The sequence below is a fragment of the Drosophila miranda genome, chromosome 4 (assembly GCF_003369915.1).
Source record: "Drosophila miranda strain MSH22 chromosome 4, D.miranda_PacBio2.1, whole genome shotgun sequence".
Classification (NCBI taxonomy): domain Eukaryota; kingdom Metazoa; phylum Arthropoda; class Insecta; order Diptera; family Drosophilidae; genus Drosophila; species Drosophila miranda.
In genome coordinates, this window is record NC_046677.1 from 13,500,084 (window position 1) to 13,516,509 (window position 16,426).

At 44.1% G+C, this 16,426-nt stretch overlaps 1 protein-coding gene across 4 annotated transcripts in view; it reads right to left on the bottom strand.

The window, feature by feature from the left end:
* LOC108162760 (laminin subunit alpha-1) overlaps positions 1–16,426 on the bottom strand; it is a 75,131-nt gene that overhangs the window by 10,147 nt on the left and 48,558 nt on the right. The window contains exon 2 of one of the 4 annotated variants that reach the window (XM_017297644.2): positions 11,402–12,557. The exons of the other annotated variants lie outside the window; for them this stretch is intronic. Coding sequence (XP_017153133.1) covers positions 11,402–12,437 — 1,036 coding nt within the window. The 5' untranslated portion in view covers positions 12,438–12,557. The remainder of the gene's footprint in view (positions 1–11,401; positions 12,558–16,426) is intronic. 4 annotated transcript variants of the gene reach the window in all.

A 16,426-nucleotide genomic window follows, 5' to 3' on the forward strand; every position in this document is an offset into this window, starting at 1 on the left:
ATCCATAGAGTATGCCAAATGGATGTACATATGAAATTATGAACAAGCATAGCACGCGACACGATGGGAGAGGTGATAGTGGTTCCACTCCGTCGTTGATGTCGCGGTCGATGGCGCTGGAGGGATGGGGAGCATGATGATGATGGGGGGAAGGAAGCTGCGCCTCGAGGCACTTGGCATGTTGCAGGGACCTGACAAGACTTGCTCCGGCTGCAGTCGCAGCCCAGCTGTCAAGTGCTCGCCGGCGTTCGGGGATTTGCATTTTCATGAATGAAAGAGTCGAGAGAGAAAGGCTACAACTTCTTCAGACAACGCGCCACCAATAAAAAGTTCAATCACCGACGCCACTCAGATGCTTCGTCTGAGCAAATGATGTCATTAAAGCGTACAATGAGAATCACGACTCTTCGCCTTCTACACATCCACATGTACATATATATATATATATATATATATATATATATTTATATAAATATATATAACTAGTCTTGGCTGTGGCTGGTGCTCTGCTTGGAAAAGCGTCTGTCATGCAACAGTTTGGGAGTCACTCGTACACCCACGGTCAACAGTCTGTAGCGTGGGTCTGACTCTTTTGCATTTGGCTGCTAGTCTGCTAGTCTCTTGATTTTTGGTTTATTGACAACTCCGTTTTGTTTGATTTTTTATTAATGAGCCCGTTATGTTTGTTTTCCGTTTTCCGTTCTTTATTTTGGCTCTTCGGCTATTTTTCTCCGTCTGGTTCGTGGTAGTAGTCCGCGGTCAGAAATCCCATGTGTGGGCAGTCCTAAGAGTACTTCCGTTCGTTCAACGGTTCTCGATTTGAATGTGCGTAAAGCCTGAAGGTTTCCCTGCATTTGCATGGGCGGAAGTTGTAGTGGCTGGATTGCCTTGTGCCTCGTAGGCTGAATGTGCACTTAGATGTAAAGTTTCTGGATGGAAAGGAAGGCAATGTAGCTCAGTCGAAATTGCAATGGTGGAGAGGCACTGGTGGAATAATCAATCGAAATCCCTCAAATTTAACCTGTCTGCTGTCTTGCTTTGATATTGGCCTTGGACCATGTCATTTCCACTGCACAACATGGCGTATACACAATGCGACTGCCAAGAGTCAACCTGGCTGACATTTTCAAACGACCACAAATCAAATGCAATGCAATAAATTAACAACAAAATACTAATAGTTCTGAAAAGAAAAACCTATGAATTGACAGTTTAATTGCACAGTTGCCTGCGTTTCGGCCGGCACTAGAGTATAGGAACAAAAAACAGCAGCGAATGGAAGAAATATGCTTGCATTCTCAGCTCACTTTAATTTGGAGCACGTGTTTTGTGGGCAACACAACTTTTGTTACCATCGACATGACAAAATATTGATTAAATGATTTATGTATTCGCTCACTGCGTACTCGGCCAACGCTGCGTATGCGCACTGCAGTTTGCCACGAAAAAGCACCAACGCATGATAATCAATTATCGTAAATCTCGACTCAACAGAAGAAATACTTGTATGGAAAACGTAAAAATGAATTTAACTATGGGAAATGTCAGATACCCTGCCTGAGGGCGTATTTACAGACAACAGAAAAGTAGCAAAATTGCATTCATCAAATTATATTAAATCATTATAAATTCCAGTAATATTGTAGATCGTAGACTTATAGATAGTGTATAGAGAGCATATAAATATATGTATACATTATAGTAGCGATTGCTTTTCGATATTTCCACGAGTAATCAAGCGGCAATTAAGAGTCTGTAGGCAACTGCGATAACAATCTTGTGGCAACACGCTGGCTGACAGACGGCATAAATGAATGAATCAATGGGTGAATGAGTGAATGAGTAAATGAGTAAGTGAGTAAATGAATAAATGAGTGGGGCTGAGTTGAGTGATTGACTTACTGACCGGCACGGCACTGCACGAATTTATACATACATATTGTACATACATACATACATACATACATACATATGTGCATACATGTACATAAGTTGGCATCCGAAATGTCTGAAATGATGAATACGAGCACAAATGCCGTTGGTTTAGCATTTGGTAAGAGCGGTTATTGGCGGTTGGCTGTTGGCTCGTTAGCCGCCCACTGTTGACCCACATTTAAAGCCATTGAGCGAGAGCAGGAGAGAGTGGGAGAGGGAGCGAGAGTGGGAGTGGGAGAGGACCACCCGGCTGGAGTCTCTCTCCAAACAGCCTCACGTACTCCCGTAGCCAGCGTTCCGAATTTCGTTTTTCCTCCTCCTTTTTTCTGCCTTGGTTAATTAACCCGTTTGCATAAATTTCGGCGAGGCCGGCCACCAGCGGAAGAAACAGCTAAGTCTTGAACCAGTTCCAGTTCGCTGCGGCTGCTCCTCCGCCTGCCTGTCGGGACGTTATTTATGCCTTCTTTGATCGAACCTGCCCCGGCACGTCATATCACTCGTAGTCGTAGTCGTCGTCCGTAGCACTGCATCTCAATTGTTTTCGTGCCCCTCGTAAATTAATGGACTATTAAGCTGGCCAGGAAATTGTGTCTGACTCCTCGCCGGCTCCGTTCTGGCTCCTCCACTTACTCCTCCTAATGGCTGAGAGTATTTGAGAAAATAATAGAAAAATTAATTATAGCATTTTGTTTGCCATAATAAATGGTTCCCCAGTGTTTCGGTGTCGGTATTGTTGTTGGTGTTGGATCAACAGCGCCCCGATAAGTGGCGGCGTCTCTGAAAGTGGCCACATTAAGTCCGATCTTGTATGCAATTTATACATTTCAGTGCGGATTGAGCTGACTGAGGCCTGATGAGGAAATCGTGTGGCAGATTATAGCTGCCAGCCAGAGCTTGGGGAGAGTCTGATTCGAATGTCAAAGCAAGACGAGAGAATCGAAATGGAATCTGGACTACAATCTTCATAAAGAAATATGTTTGTCGCACTGACTGAATGTATCACCAACACACAGAGCCCAATTGGATACACACTGCTGGATAGAACTCGACAAAAATGATTAAAGGATTGTTTGTCTGATCAAAATCAATGACATCGTCCCACATCAGAGTACGACGAAGTACAGCGAATAGTTTTCGGGTATAGGCCTGTGGAAAACGTACAAGTTTTATCCAAGCTACCTCCTACTGCTATATTGTAGATTCCCATCTAAACGACTCACGTAGGCTACATTTAAGGCCATACAAAATCATCAGAAACTACCGACAAAATAAAACACATTAGAGAGCCAGAAATAAAACCACTCAAGCCAAACACTTGCAAGCTGTTTGCGCAAATAATTTGCTGGCATTATGAACAGAAGACTCTTCAAATGATGTGCCGAAAGCCGATTCGTGTCTCAGACTCAAAAACTAATGTGCATACATTTGCACGCACAAAACTGTCAACAGGGAACTCCACGAAATATGGGGGAAAAATAGCAAAAAAGAAAATATAACACCGAAGCTGTATACACTTAAGACAATGAGAGTAAATATCCTTCACTGTACTTTTTACTATCCTTTAGAGTCTTGAGAGACTATAGAGAAAACGAAAAATCAGTGAACAATATTTGATATATGTATTTTAAATTCATAATTGTTGAAATATTTTCGAGAAAAAATGCCAGTACCCTCTGTCAGGGTACGACAAAATGCCGCCAACACTTCACACAAAATGAAAACTTAAAAAGCAAAAAAGAAATACCTTAGTGTTCGAAATGGGGTGCGCCTGAAATTTGGCACGGAGATCGTTTTCCTAGCCATGCGAATGTGACATTTACAAAATGTTTTTCATATTTTTCATATTCCTTAGCGGCCTAGCAGCCAATCCAATCTATTTGGTCGGGGGTCTTGTAATTTATGTTTCCTGCCTCTGCTCTGCGAAAATGTTTCCATTTTTCGGCTTGCAATTTGCGTACAATATTTTCGTGGCCCGCTCATTAGTCAATGACAGGCAGAAAAGAGCGCGAAGTATTTTTGGCACATTTAAATGCAAATTAATGTGCCATTCATTAACGCCGGCTCCAATCCATCATGCGGGCCATACAGTTTGATAGGAATTGGAAAAGGTCACCGCGCCTCAACTGCTGTTCGATTGCCAAACCAAATCCCAAGTCGCGTGGAGGAAAACCTCATGGGGGTAATACCAAAGTTTATGGGATGGAAAATTGTGCCCGCATCGGCAGAATCGAATTTGCATATGCGGATTAAGTATGTACAGGAGGCATTTTGCGGCCACACTTGCCACTTGTCTTAAGACCTCCCCATGGTCAAAGCCCCGAGAAACTGCATATTCAAGTGATTTCAACTGCCAGACGGCGGGTCTAAAAATAAAATGCCATGAAATTGTGCGAGGAAAACTGAAAGAAAAAACACCATTCATATGCTCGATGGCTTGCCTGTCGCTGGATATGGCCGCATAAACTATATCATTTGGGATTTGGCCAGCAGAATTATGGGCCCATAAGGATTAAGCCGTGAAGATGGATAAAAAAAAAACCATTAAACATCAATGATTATGGCTTCCCGATTTCCCGATTTCCCGGGGCCCGTTTTGCCCTCGCACATCGTAAATGAAGCAGGGAAGCCGGAGCTGTGGACCGGCTTCTTTCCACTGGCTGCATCTTTCTAACAACTTTCACACTCCAGATCTGCGGCTGCGTCTGCGGCTGCAGCTTCTCACGTATTTAGCCAAACTATCTCCACATGCCATAAAAACGTCAAATTGAATTTTATTTCAATTAACAAAACTATTCGACCCCCACACCACACTGGTAGAAATAAAACCAGATACCCGTCCGTGCACTCAATGAATTTTGCACGCTATCGAAAATTGTTTCGTTTTCCAGATTGCTTTTTTTGCCGACAGCAATTTCAAATTGGGCGACTGAAAACTATTCCCACCGACTGTCGTGGGGGTGGGGAGTCTGGGGAGGGAGTTCAGTGCGGCTTAAATGTTTGATAGCCGCTGCTTTTGAAATTGGAAATACATGTCGCTAATAAAGATAGGGATTGCCTTGCAGTTGTTGCAGTGGTCCGCCGCCCAGGCGAGGGTGGTTCGAGTGCGGGCCTTAAAAGTTAATTAAAAATGACCGAAAGTGCGGCCCGCTGTAATTAAAACTCAGCTGCAATTAGGCAAAAACACTTTGGTGTGGTTGCATGCACTTCTTCGGCTTACCGGCTTCTGAAGGAGGAGGAAACCTCTTTGTTAGAGCTGTGTAATTAAAAATTGCCAGCTCTTTTCGTCAGAGCATTTACAAATTTACGAATTTCAATTTATTTGACTGCAAGCTGAGGCGAGAGCTGTTTTAGTGAAAAAACTGAGAGTTTTAATGATTGTCGGGAAGTAAAATATGAACGTTGGAGTCAGAAATTAAAAGTGGCAATCTAAAGTTCAGGGATCGATGTTTTAGACACTCGATTCATATATTCAAATAAACTTTTTAGTGGCTGTCTATTCTACATATAAGCTCTTAGCTGTTCGATCTTGGAATCGATTTATTTCCTATGAAAGAACTTTTATTTGTAGTTCTATTTAAAGATTATCTGCGCAAGATTTTTTCAAAAATTGTTTTCAATATACTATTCGGACATTTTGGAAATGTATTGTTGGTTTTCAAAGAGATAAACATTGCCCGTACAGTGGGTTCTATGATTAGGATATATAAAAATAGGCCATTAGATATGGGCAAATAATACTCTAACTGATTGATCGACACATGCTGCAATTGGTATCTGGTGCGTCATAAGTTTTCGGAAAGCGGATGGGTGCCAGTTTTTGCTTGTCCTTCTTCAATGAGTATACAAATGATCCATTTCAAGGGTGTTTAATCGGCTCATAGAAACCCATATTGTATCATTTGGCTTACTGTTCATATTTTGACATCATATGTCATGTAACAGTAACTGGCCTCAGTTTATGGTCGGTTTCGGTGTTGGTGTTGATGCTGATGTTGCTGTTGCTGTTGCTATTGGATGTCGTATGGAGAGAAACACACATTACATACACCCATGGGACACTCCCACATCGAGAGTTCGCCATCGCAGAGGCTGGGGCTGACATACAGGTAACTTTGCATGTCTCGGGTGTGTGTGCGAGCCGGCCGCCCCAGACAGCCCGGCAACGGCATCGGCAATGGCAACCCAGAGCGGTGTCTCCGTCCGATCCAATCTGGAGACCCACAGACGTGAACACACCCATTGCCAATGGCTTGGCAGGAGCAGGAGCATGAGCAGAAGGAGGCGAAGGCGAAGGCGAGGGCGAGGCGGGACGGAGGCGGAGGAACAGTCAAGCGATCTCAACCAAGTGACAGGAAATGCAATTTGAGTGCGCTAAACTTTTGACTGCGTTTAGCTTTTGATAGGCGAAAGTACGAGTATACGGGTCCAAGTCTATTCGAAACACGAGTACACACATGAGTGCTGGGTTCTCTTTTCGGTGGGTGTTGCCCCTCGGTGGGCGTAATCCAAGTGAAATATCTTTGATTTTAATTGGAATTGCTTAATTAAGCGGGAAAAATTGTTTCCAGGCATTAATGGCCGGATATTTTGTGGGGACATAAAGGTGACTGGGGACCAGAGACGGATGGAACCAAAGCGGAGTCGAGTCAGTCACATGTCGCAGCCAGTCAGTACTAATTGGAGCTTGAAATTGTTACACTACAAATTTGTGGTTCCTATTGGCCCTGAATGACCTCTCTATGGACCAAACTGGTCTGGAATTCTTGAATTAAATTATTTCTTGAATCTAAAAGAGGTCGGTATGCCCCGTAAGCTTTTGAGAATCTCTACTTTATTAAAAAAGCCACATGAACCGAAAAACCTTCAAGGCACCTTTCGCTCCATTTCGATGGGTTCCATGCCTCAACAACTTTGGTAACCGCCAGTCCCGACGCCCTCCAGCCACCCATTCAGACTCCAGACTGCCCTCCGACGACCACTAGTCAGTCAGACCCACTCGTCCCAACCCGCAGAGTTTGGCACATGTTACGGGTATATGCCAACTTCTTTGCTGCTTCAACGTCGCGACGGGAAAAAGTTGCCGTTTCATTTAAACTGCCGCTTCGTTGTTTACGCATCGGCACAAACAACAACATCACCGACGCGCACAAAGATACAGGCACATATCCAGATACACATGCAGCGACGGAGGCAGACACGGCAACGCCAGAAAAATCATTTGAAGTGCATAGATCAAAGTGACCGAGGAGGCGCCAGGGCAAGGGTGTTGTTATTATTGGATTTCTCTGTTTGTTGCTGGCTTCGCTTTTGGCCTCGGGGGCAGGCCGGGCCGGGCCGCGCCGGGTCCCCGTTACTGGTCCGTCGTCTCTGACCTCAGACAACCTGGCACACGTTGTGGGGGCTCTGTTTTCTCAAAGCAAAATTACCAAATAAATATGAAAACGTGACTCCTAGTCGGAGCCGCAGTCGCAGTCCAAGTCGGAAGGAATACTTTACGGGCACATTCCTGAACCAGTTGAACCCCTGAAACTAAACTAAAATACCTCTGGCGAACGGGAACCATTTACGAGTATTGCAGACACTCGCATCCCCCTTTCCCCGGATAGACTGAAAAGTGAAATTTCCATGTGTCATATTATCTATTTTCAATTTTCTCTCTGATTAACCTCAATCCCCATTCCAGACCACAAATGATTGCTGCTAGGGTTTCGTGTTTCCGGTCTTTGGCCTCACATTTTGTATTGGCTTTTAATTGGAAATGGATTTATTGTGTTTTCCATTTCTTTTGTCCACAAACTCGACATTTATTTCACATTTTACGCAATAAATCACTCATCAAAGTGTTGAATTTTTCATATTTAATTTTCTGTTGTTGCAATAGGCAGCAACAGCAACACCTTCGAAAACGGCTGCAAAGATATTTATGATAGTCTCTGCCGTTGCAAAATGAATGCTTAATTTAAGCGTCAGAAAAATAATTTGCCTGCATTTTTTGGCTCTCCGCACTCCCATGTACTCCAAGCCTCTCATGCCAGGGAGGCCCGAAACGGGTTCCGCATAATCAGATTTAATGAAAATTGAATAATAAATATTATCAGGCGAGCAGGCGAGAAGAAAAAGATTGCTGAAAATTGCCGCAATATTTTGGCTTAATGGTTTCTAACACCCAGAAGCTGGCTACCAAAACCCAAACTAAGAAAACCCGCCAGACTCTAGAGGAATTAATATTTTCCTTCAAGATATACGAGTAGATGGATCCTAGCAGATAAATGGTATCTTCGATTGGTGGTATTTAATTCAAGTAAGACTGGCACTGGGCGAAGTAATATATTTTCTTAGATTTGATTGAATTCTCATGACCATTGTGTGAATAAAACAAGAAAACCATTGGGTTGCTGAAGGAGGTTCTAGTGGGGGTGTCTCTGGATTCTGATTTTTTCTCCATGTCCATGCTCTCTAATAATTATGCTCTCTCTCAGATAATATTTTGAGACACTGAATGTTTAAGGAATAGATATTCCAATAATTGTCATTAATTTAAGTTAATTTTTTAGGTTTTTGTTAGTTTGGGGTAGAGAAGATTGACTGAATATCAAACTACAAATAAGGGCAGAAATCTTTAGATCTGGAAATGCTCATGTGACCCGATTTTCTCAGTATCCCGCGACCAAATGCCACACACAGATAGAGAAATGACTCTTCAACAATCGAGTGTCGAGCTGCTAGCCCTTACAGTTTGTGGGCCACTGCAGCTTACTGTCAAACTGGGGCCGAGTCTGACAGTTGCATTTGTCACTCGGCTCGTTTGTTTGTTTGTTTATTCATTTGTTTGTTATGTGGCTTTGTTTGCGCGTCCATTTGCTCCGCTTACATCAAGTTTGCTACAGTACGAGTATTTCTCTAGCTCTGGCTTAACCTCTTCCCGGCCTCCCGCCAGAGGCTTTGTTTTTCCTGTTTTTTGGTTTTCGTTTTCGGTTTGTGTCTTTTTGATTTGGGTGATTTTCGTTTTTATGTGCAATTAGCGAGCGCATTGTTTGTTTGTTTTGGTGGCACGTTTCATTGTAATTAAAAAATCGCCGTTTTGCCCGAAACATGTTGTGAGCCCCGAGATTTGACTTGGACTGTCCATGGCACTCGTACTCGAACACCCATATGGAACGCCATACGCCATGCATGTAGGCGTAGGTCCCCCTGTCTTGCCGTCTCTATCCCTCTGCTTCGATTTCTGTCTGGCGTCCCGCTCGCAGAGATCTCGGAGCACGGAGCTCGGAGCACGGAGCTCGGAGCTCGGAGACACTGGAAATGTCAATATTTGCCGCAGCTTAACCCGCCAGAGCCAGAGCCATAGTCGATGAATTCGGTCTCGGTCTCGGTTTATGGTTGTTCGTTGTTCATGGCGTGCCTTAATGCTAGTGACAGCCAGCTCTATGGGATTTTCTTGCGGCTGGCCACCACTGGGGGGGAGTCTGGGTGTCTGGCTACAAAAACCACTGACCTAAAGAAAATGCACTGCGGGAGTGTGGGCCGATGATCTTCGTTGTCAGAGGGAGAGGAGGAGAGTTGTACGGATACATGTGTATTTGTCTCTTAATTGGGAGATATCTTGTCGTTGTCTTGGTTCAGGACGGAATAAATTCCCACCGCGCTGAACAGTTTCGAAGTCACTAATTGACCAACTCGATGAAGGGTTTATTTTTAGAGTAATTTGTCTATAATCTACATAAATAAAGCTACATTTATATTGAGTTACTAAGATATAACGAAAATCTCCTCGTTATTGAACTCTTTTGCCTCTGCCAAGTGAATAAAATGTCAGATAATGTCAAATACTTTGAGTAGTACTAAATCATTTGATTGATTAGCTTGAATCAAAGCCCAGGCATTCACAAATTAAATTTTGGTTGCACGAATGGATCATTCATCAACGAACCAAAGATTGATGAACCATCAAATTGGTACAATTTGCATAGTTTATTCGGGCCTCCATCCACTGTGACTCCAATCAGAGACTCCAATCCGGTGCGGTGCCCTGTTGTGGCATTCCCAGGCCGAATGGAACAATCCCGGCGCTGCAGCGTACCCACTCTCACAGATGGCAGAGAATGTCATCAACGGCCCCCTGTTGGGCGCCACTTTACACACCAATAACCAAAAATGGCCCAAAGGCGACCACAACTGGGTCTCCCCCCCCCTTTTTTCGCTACACATAATGCCGGGTTCGTGCTGGTTTGGGGCCATGTCTGAGGTTTGAAGCTGAGAGGCTGTGCTCCCAGAAATGCTAATTGAGCGTCGGGCCGAGCTGCCAGGCGCCAAATGGGGGAACCCAGTTCCAGGTCCAGCGACAGCGACAGCGCCAGGGACAATCTATCAATGTGCGGTAGCCTGGCCAAGAGCCTCTGCGTAATGTCTTCCTATACTCGTACTCGTACTCGTACTCGTAGTTTTTCTGCACTTTAATGTGTGTGTAATTTGATTTGCTTGCAAATTTGTTGACTGATTCGATTACATAAGCGGACTGAAAAGAAATCAGTGGGAAGAGAAAATCAATAAATTGCAACAGCAGCCGCCAAAAATAAGGCGAGCAGGCAATTTATACATTTTCCCCAATTGATTTTTAATCACATTTTCAGCAGCCAGCCGCACTCGCAGTCTATTTTTATTTTTATTCGAAGCAGAGCAAGTCTCTGAGCCATTTTCTTCTTCCATTTCGAGGCCTGTCAACCAGCTCGAGACACGAACTTGCCTAATACTTGACCATTAAATCCGCCCCAGTCCCAGTCCCAGCCACAGCTCCAGCCATAGCCACGAATAACCTCCAATCAAAATATTTGTGTACACATTTGAAATATTGACACTTTGAGTTGATAAGGAAAATGTTTGACAACTCGTTGATTATATTTTCCTAATGGGATTTATTGGTATTTTGCGATGGGAGCTAGTTAAAATACAGTACACATATATTGCATGGAGATTGGGTAAGATTTATTCGGATGTTGGGAAGGGATTAAGAAAGGAATTACAGGAATTCCATCCCCTGTTTTCTGTCTCCTGTCTCTGAACTGTCTCTGAAACACGTATATGGGATAACTTGAGCTGATCTTTACTCGTACAGCTGCAATTCTCTCTGGCGCCTTTCGAATTCCCCTGGTCACCGAAAAAGAAGTCCACTGGCCCGACCAATTAGGCAGGCTTTCTACGCAAGACGCCGCTGGGGGTAATTATTGCGCATGGACAAGGCGATGAAGGCGCCGGTGCCCGGTCCACGGTCCACGGTCCATCTAGGCATCAATTCAAACACATTAAATGCCATAAACTGCTGTGAATGCAATTTTTATTAGCGTAATTAACACCTTTTTCAGCCGGACAGATGCTCTTTTTCTCTTCTCTTTCTCTCTCAGGAGCAATGAAAATTGAATAAATAAGGAATCGTGATTGCTATAGCTATCTGCTGGAAAGATTTGCTTACCGCGATGCCTTGGGCGCTGGGAGGTGGTCGATCGCAGGGGAATGAAGTGCTGCTGTTGCGGATAGAGACGTGCTCCTGGGCCTGCCAACAGGCCTGGCGGGCAGGGCGGGATTGGGCCCAGATTGCTGTAGAGCAGAAAGTTGCTGCTACCGGGGTGTATTACGAGATGTTGCTGCTGCTTTTGGGTAAGGTTACCCAGGAGATTGTGTTGCTGCTGCTGCTGTTGCTGCTGCTGTTGGTAGTAGCCTGGCACTATGGCAAAGCCATGTTGCTGCTGCTGTTGCTGTAGGTGGGAACGCGGTGTAACTGCAACAATATGCTCGTGCTGCTGATGTTGTTGGTTCAGCTGCACTCCTGCAACATTTGGTTGCTCTCTCTGTCCTGTCACATGATGTTGCTGCTGCTGCTGTTGCTGAAAGCTTGAGTGCACCCGCGAGTGATAGTTGAAGGGCTGCAACGGCTGTTGGGGTATCTTTGGTATCAATGTTGTGGCCGTGGCAGAAACAGTTGCCATTGTGGTTGTCCTAGTGGCATGTGTGGCATTCCGGGGATACAGATGTGGCCGGAACTTTCTCCTCCTCGTTACGGTCGAATTTCGATTTTGTTGAGGTGGAAATTTCCGACGTAACTTTCGACGTCCTGGAGTGATGGTTGTTGCTGCTGTGACCGATGCAAATGTGGCTGCCCCTACCCCCAATCCCGTTCCCGTAGCCGTTGCACTAGCCGTTGCACTGGCTGTTGCACTGGCTGTTGCCGTTTGTATAATTTCATTGAATTTGCTGCTTATATTGATATTTACACTGCTATTTACACTGGTTTGCGCATGTTGCTGCAGCATGTTGCCCTGGGGCGAGGCATGTTGCTGCTGCTGCTGCAACGTTTTTGTCATGCAGACTAGAAAGACGCATACGTGCAGCAGCCACTTTGATGATGTATTTCGATGCGGCTTTGTGGCTGCCACCATTTGTTTCTCCAATTTTCGTGGCCCTATTAACGCGTCTGTCATCTCGACGGTTCGTTTGTCAGACGCTGACATTTTCCGTTGTTTTTTTTATGGGCTTCGAGCGATTTTCCCGAATTACCATTCAATTCTTGTGCCGCATTTTGTTTGCGGTTTTCACTGACTCGAAAGACATGTTCTTCACATTCACTTTTTCTAATGAAAAATTATTGTGTTTTGTTTAAATTTACTATGGGATGATCCTCTTTCCTCTTGATAGTTGTTGCATTTTGTGGCAAGAAACGGTTACAAGTTCCTTCAACTCTTCTCTTCAACAATTTGGTTAATTAGTTTATCGAACAATATGCTGGCCCCATTGCATTAACGAATCAACAAGTTTGCCAACAAAAAGCCAGACGAGAAACAACATTTGACAATTCGTAAATAAACAAAGAATAATTTACGCTTCTGGTTCATTCACAGATCAGATCAGATGTATTTCGAGTAATGTGGGGTCGGTCTGCCTCTGCGTCTGCGAGCTAATTAGTGGAGGCATACAAAAATAGCAGAGTCTTAAGCAAATGTGTTACAATTTGTAGAATTTCGGGCCTGTTTATTCTGCCTCTGCCCCAGACTCGCGGGAATATCTCGTTCCCCAGTGGGGGATCCGTGCCGAAGTGGGTCGGGTTGGGTCGGGTCGGTCCCTTAAAAATGATCCAAAATACTAGATAAACAGGGAAGTATTAACATTAACCCAAACAATGTATGGCGGGACAGATGGCATAAATTTGTTGGGCAAATCCCATAAACTTGTTTTTAAAAACTTCATTATAAAGGGATCCGCTCGCTTGGGAATTGAAGCATCCGCTAGATAAAATAAATACGAGTATCTTCCAGGAAGCACAGCTGCAAGCAAATTCGCACACAGAACGTGGGACGGACACCGACGGACACCGACGGAACGGAACGGAACGAACCGTAAAAGTACAAACAAAACGAACGATCAACTCAAGGATCGCAGATACTCGTATGTATGTACATTCAAGATTACTTGAATCGAACCAATCCGCAATCCGCAATCCGCAATTCGAATTCGTGATGTAATAAATTTCAAAGCGAAGCATAAAAAACTAAAGCTGTGAACAACAAACAACTGGAGATTTGTTTGGAACGAGTATTGTTCATCTATAAAAAGGCAATTCGTTCGTAGTCCCGTATGCCTGCCTATGACGCAAACGGAGATGGGGGGGATGGGATCCACTGATGAAAAGGGGATCGTAAATATTCCAATATCGTATCGACTGACAAATAGGCAAAATGGACAGTGCGTAGAGTGAGCTCAGGGCCTATTCTATTCACTTCATGAGTGTATTCACAAGTGGAAAATTAGTTGAAAGAGCAACAAAATTTCAAATAAGTGAGCGAGCTTTTGTTTTCCTTTGAAATTCGGCGGCTTTCGGTTATTTGATCTTTTCCTCTTCTTTTGCCCAACAAACCCTGAAACACCGAAAAAAAGAGAAACATTTTTTCATAATTTTTGGTTTTCTTTGGACATCTTCCGCTTTCTGTCTGTTCTGTCTGTCTGTCTGTCTGTTCCTCAGTCATTGCCAGTGCCTGTGTCTGGGCATTTTTATTTGCTTTTGGCTCTTTTGTGGTCGTCGCTGTCCATTTTTTTGAGACGCTCAAGAGGCTGCTTCTCTCGGCTACCTAATTTAAATTTCTCACATTACAATTAAATTTGAAGAAAACTTGTCCGAGGCATTCAAGAGATTCAGGAGATTCGCCATGTGGACCACCGCTTCATCTGGCCGTTTACCTCTCAGTGAAACTGTGAGGGCCTGCCACGGCATTCCCCATCTGACAGTTTAGTGCCAAATTAATGTAACATTTTTCGAGAAACTGCCAGAACAGTGTGCGTATATAATTATGTATATCCCAAATTGGATTTAATTGAATGTGATGTGGGGGCCGGGAGACATCCCAACGGGTCTCGCAGGGTTGAGGTGAATGTCTCCAAGAAACTCTGGAATGCTTTTGACACGGGTGGCTCCTTGGGATGTTGGGAAGGAAAACGCACTGATCACTTTCTTCAGGAGATTTCATGAATGATCAGTGATCGTCGATCAGTGATCAAAAGAACTTTCTTGAAGATGTTTCGATTGCTCACATTCATCTATCCTTCCAAAGCAATCAAGAACTTTTGTTTACCCCAAAGATCAAGTGATTAAGGCAATTTCCAAGCTCCATCAATTCTGATTATCGCTAGAGAGGCATTTGTTGATCTACCTCGAGATAGATCAAAGGAAATAAATCAGTTGATCAGGGAACTTCATTAGCTACTACCAACAGCATTAGCCCCATTTCTGTGGCCTCAATTCGGACCCGTACGAACCTTTCTCCAAGTCCCCTGCTGAGTGGACGTATTCGTATGTCCTAGATCATTTCACTACCGAATCAGCTAGAGAGACAACACACTGCCACTACCTCCCATTAAATGCAGCTCATCAACAACAAACAAAACGGGCTTCCTGTTGCCAAAAATAAACTTTTTCATAAAGGAAATCTACGACGGAGTACTGGCACTGGCACCCAATGTGTGTGCCGATCGGGCAGCCTACGGCGCTCTATATCAAATAATTAACACAATTTCCAATCTACTGAATATAAAACGAAATCGAAATCAAAATCCAAACTCTACAAACAATTCAATTGCAATTATGCAATAAAGATTGGAAAAACCGAACCGAACCGAACCGAAAGAAACAAAACGAAACGAAACCATTTCTACGACTATATATGCGAATCCACATGTGGCCATGTCCAGTCGAGAGACTGATCAAACGGGTCAGCGGGTGGTTGCTCTGGTGGTGGAGCACTGGAAGATACTCAAATACTTTATGGCGGTTTTCCTCTCCCTCTCTCCGTACCGAACTTTTCTTTCTACATTCGAATTATGAAGGCGTTAAATGATGAGTTTCCCCCAGTTTTTCGCCTGTTTCGGTTTCTGGTGTGAATTGTGCACACTGGGAGATGTGCGAAATGTACAACAGTTTCTCTAAGTGGGTTACATTTAATGAAGTTGTGTGCAGTGTGTGTGTGTGTGGCAGGTAGGGGAAAGAAGGAAGAGTCGAAAATTAAGTTGCCAACAGGTGGAGAATCTTAGCTGTCTTGAGGAGGATGCGGAATATTAGTTTTTTGTCTGTCCAATGGGAGGAGTAAAGGGGAGGAGGACAGGAGATTTTATAGTTGAATCTTACCCAAAATAATAATACGGATCATGCTTTTTCCATGCATTGATTGAGGATAAGTTGAACGTTTAGGTAGAAAATAAATGCCATGTAGATGCTTTCAAAATGAAATACAGTTGAGTTTTAGAAAGGAGCCCATTTTTCAGCAGAAGTCCTCTTTCTGAAGCTTCTGAACTTAAACCCGAACAAAAACAGAAGCAAAACTGTCGCATTTCATTGCCAAAATCAGCTAAAAATCCAAATCAATAGAGTGGGGGAAATTTGATATCTCATTCCGGATCCTGCCATCCCTCCTGCGACCTTCCTCTCGTGAGCGGGAGTCAGTCAAGTGTGCGGACTAGCCGCCAGCTAATTACCTAGAATTGTCACATCTAATTAAAACAAATTCAAGCGTCGCGAGGCAGGCGACACTCTCCTCTCCAGACACGCATTGTCGAGATAAATGCGAAATACGAAAATGCGAAAGCTCTCGTATTTTACCAACAAACTGGCAGGCAGGGTAGAGGCAAACGACGTGCAAAAACGGGTTTTCAGCACACATTCCATTAATTTCGGGCTTAGTCTAAGAAAAATGAGGAAAATTGCACTACAGCTGGCAGTGGCTGTAGCTGTGGGGACAGGGACAGGGACCAGACAAGCCCAGTAGCCACGCATGCCTGGGCGCATGAAAAACATAAGGAAAATAGTGAGGAAAATAATGAACCGGCATAAGAAATGACTTAATCGCTGGCGGCTTGTTAACCCCGGCCTCAGGCGCGACTCTAGCGATGCAAGTGGGCAGGGTCTTGCGGTACGGGTACGGGTATGGGTACGCGTACGGGTACGGGGACTTTAAGT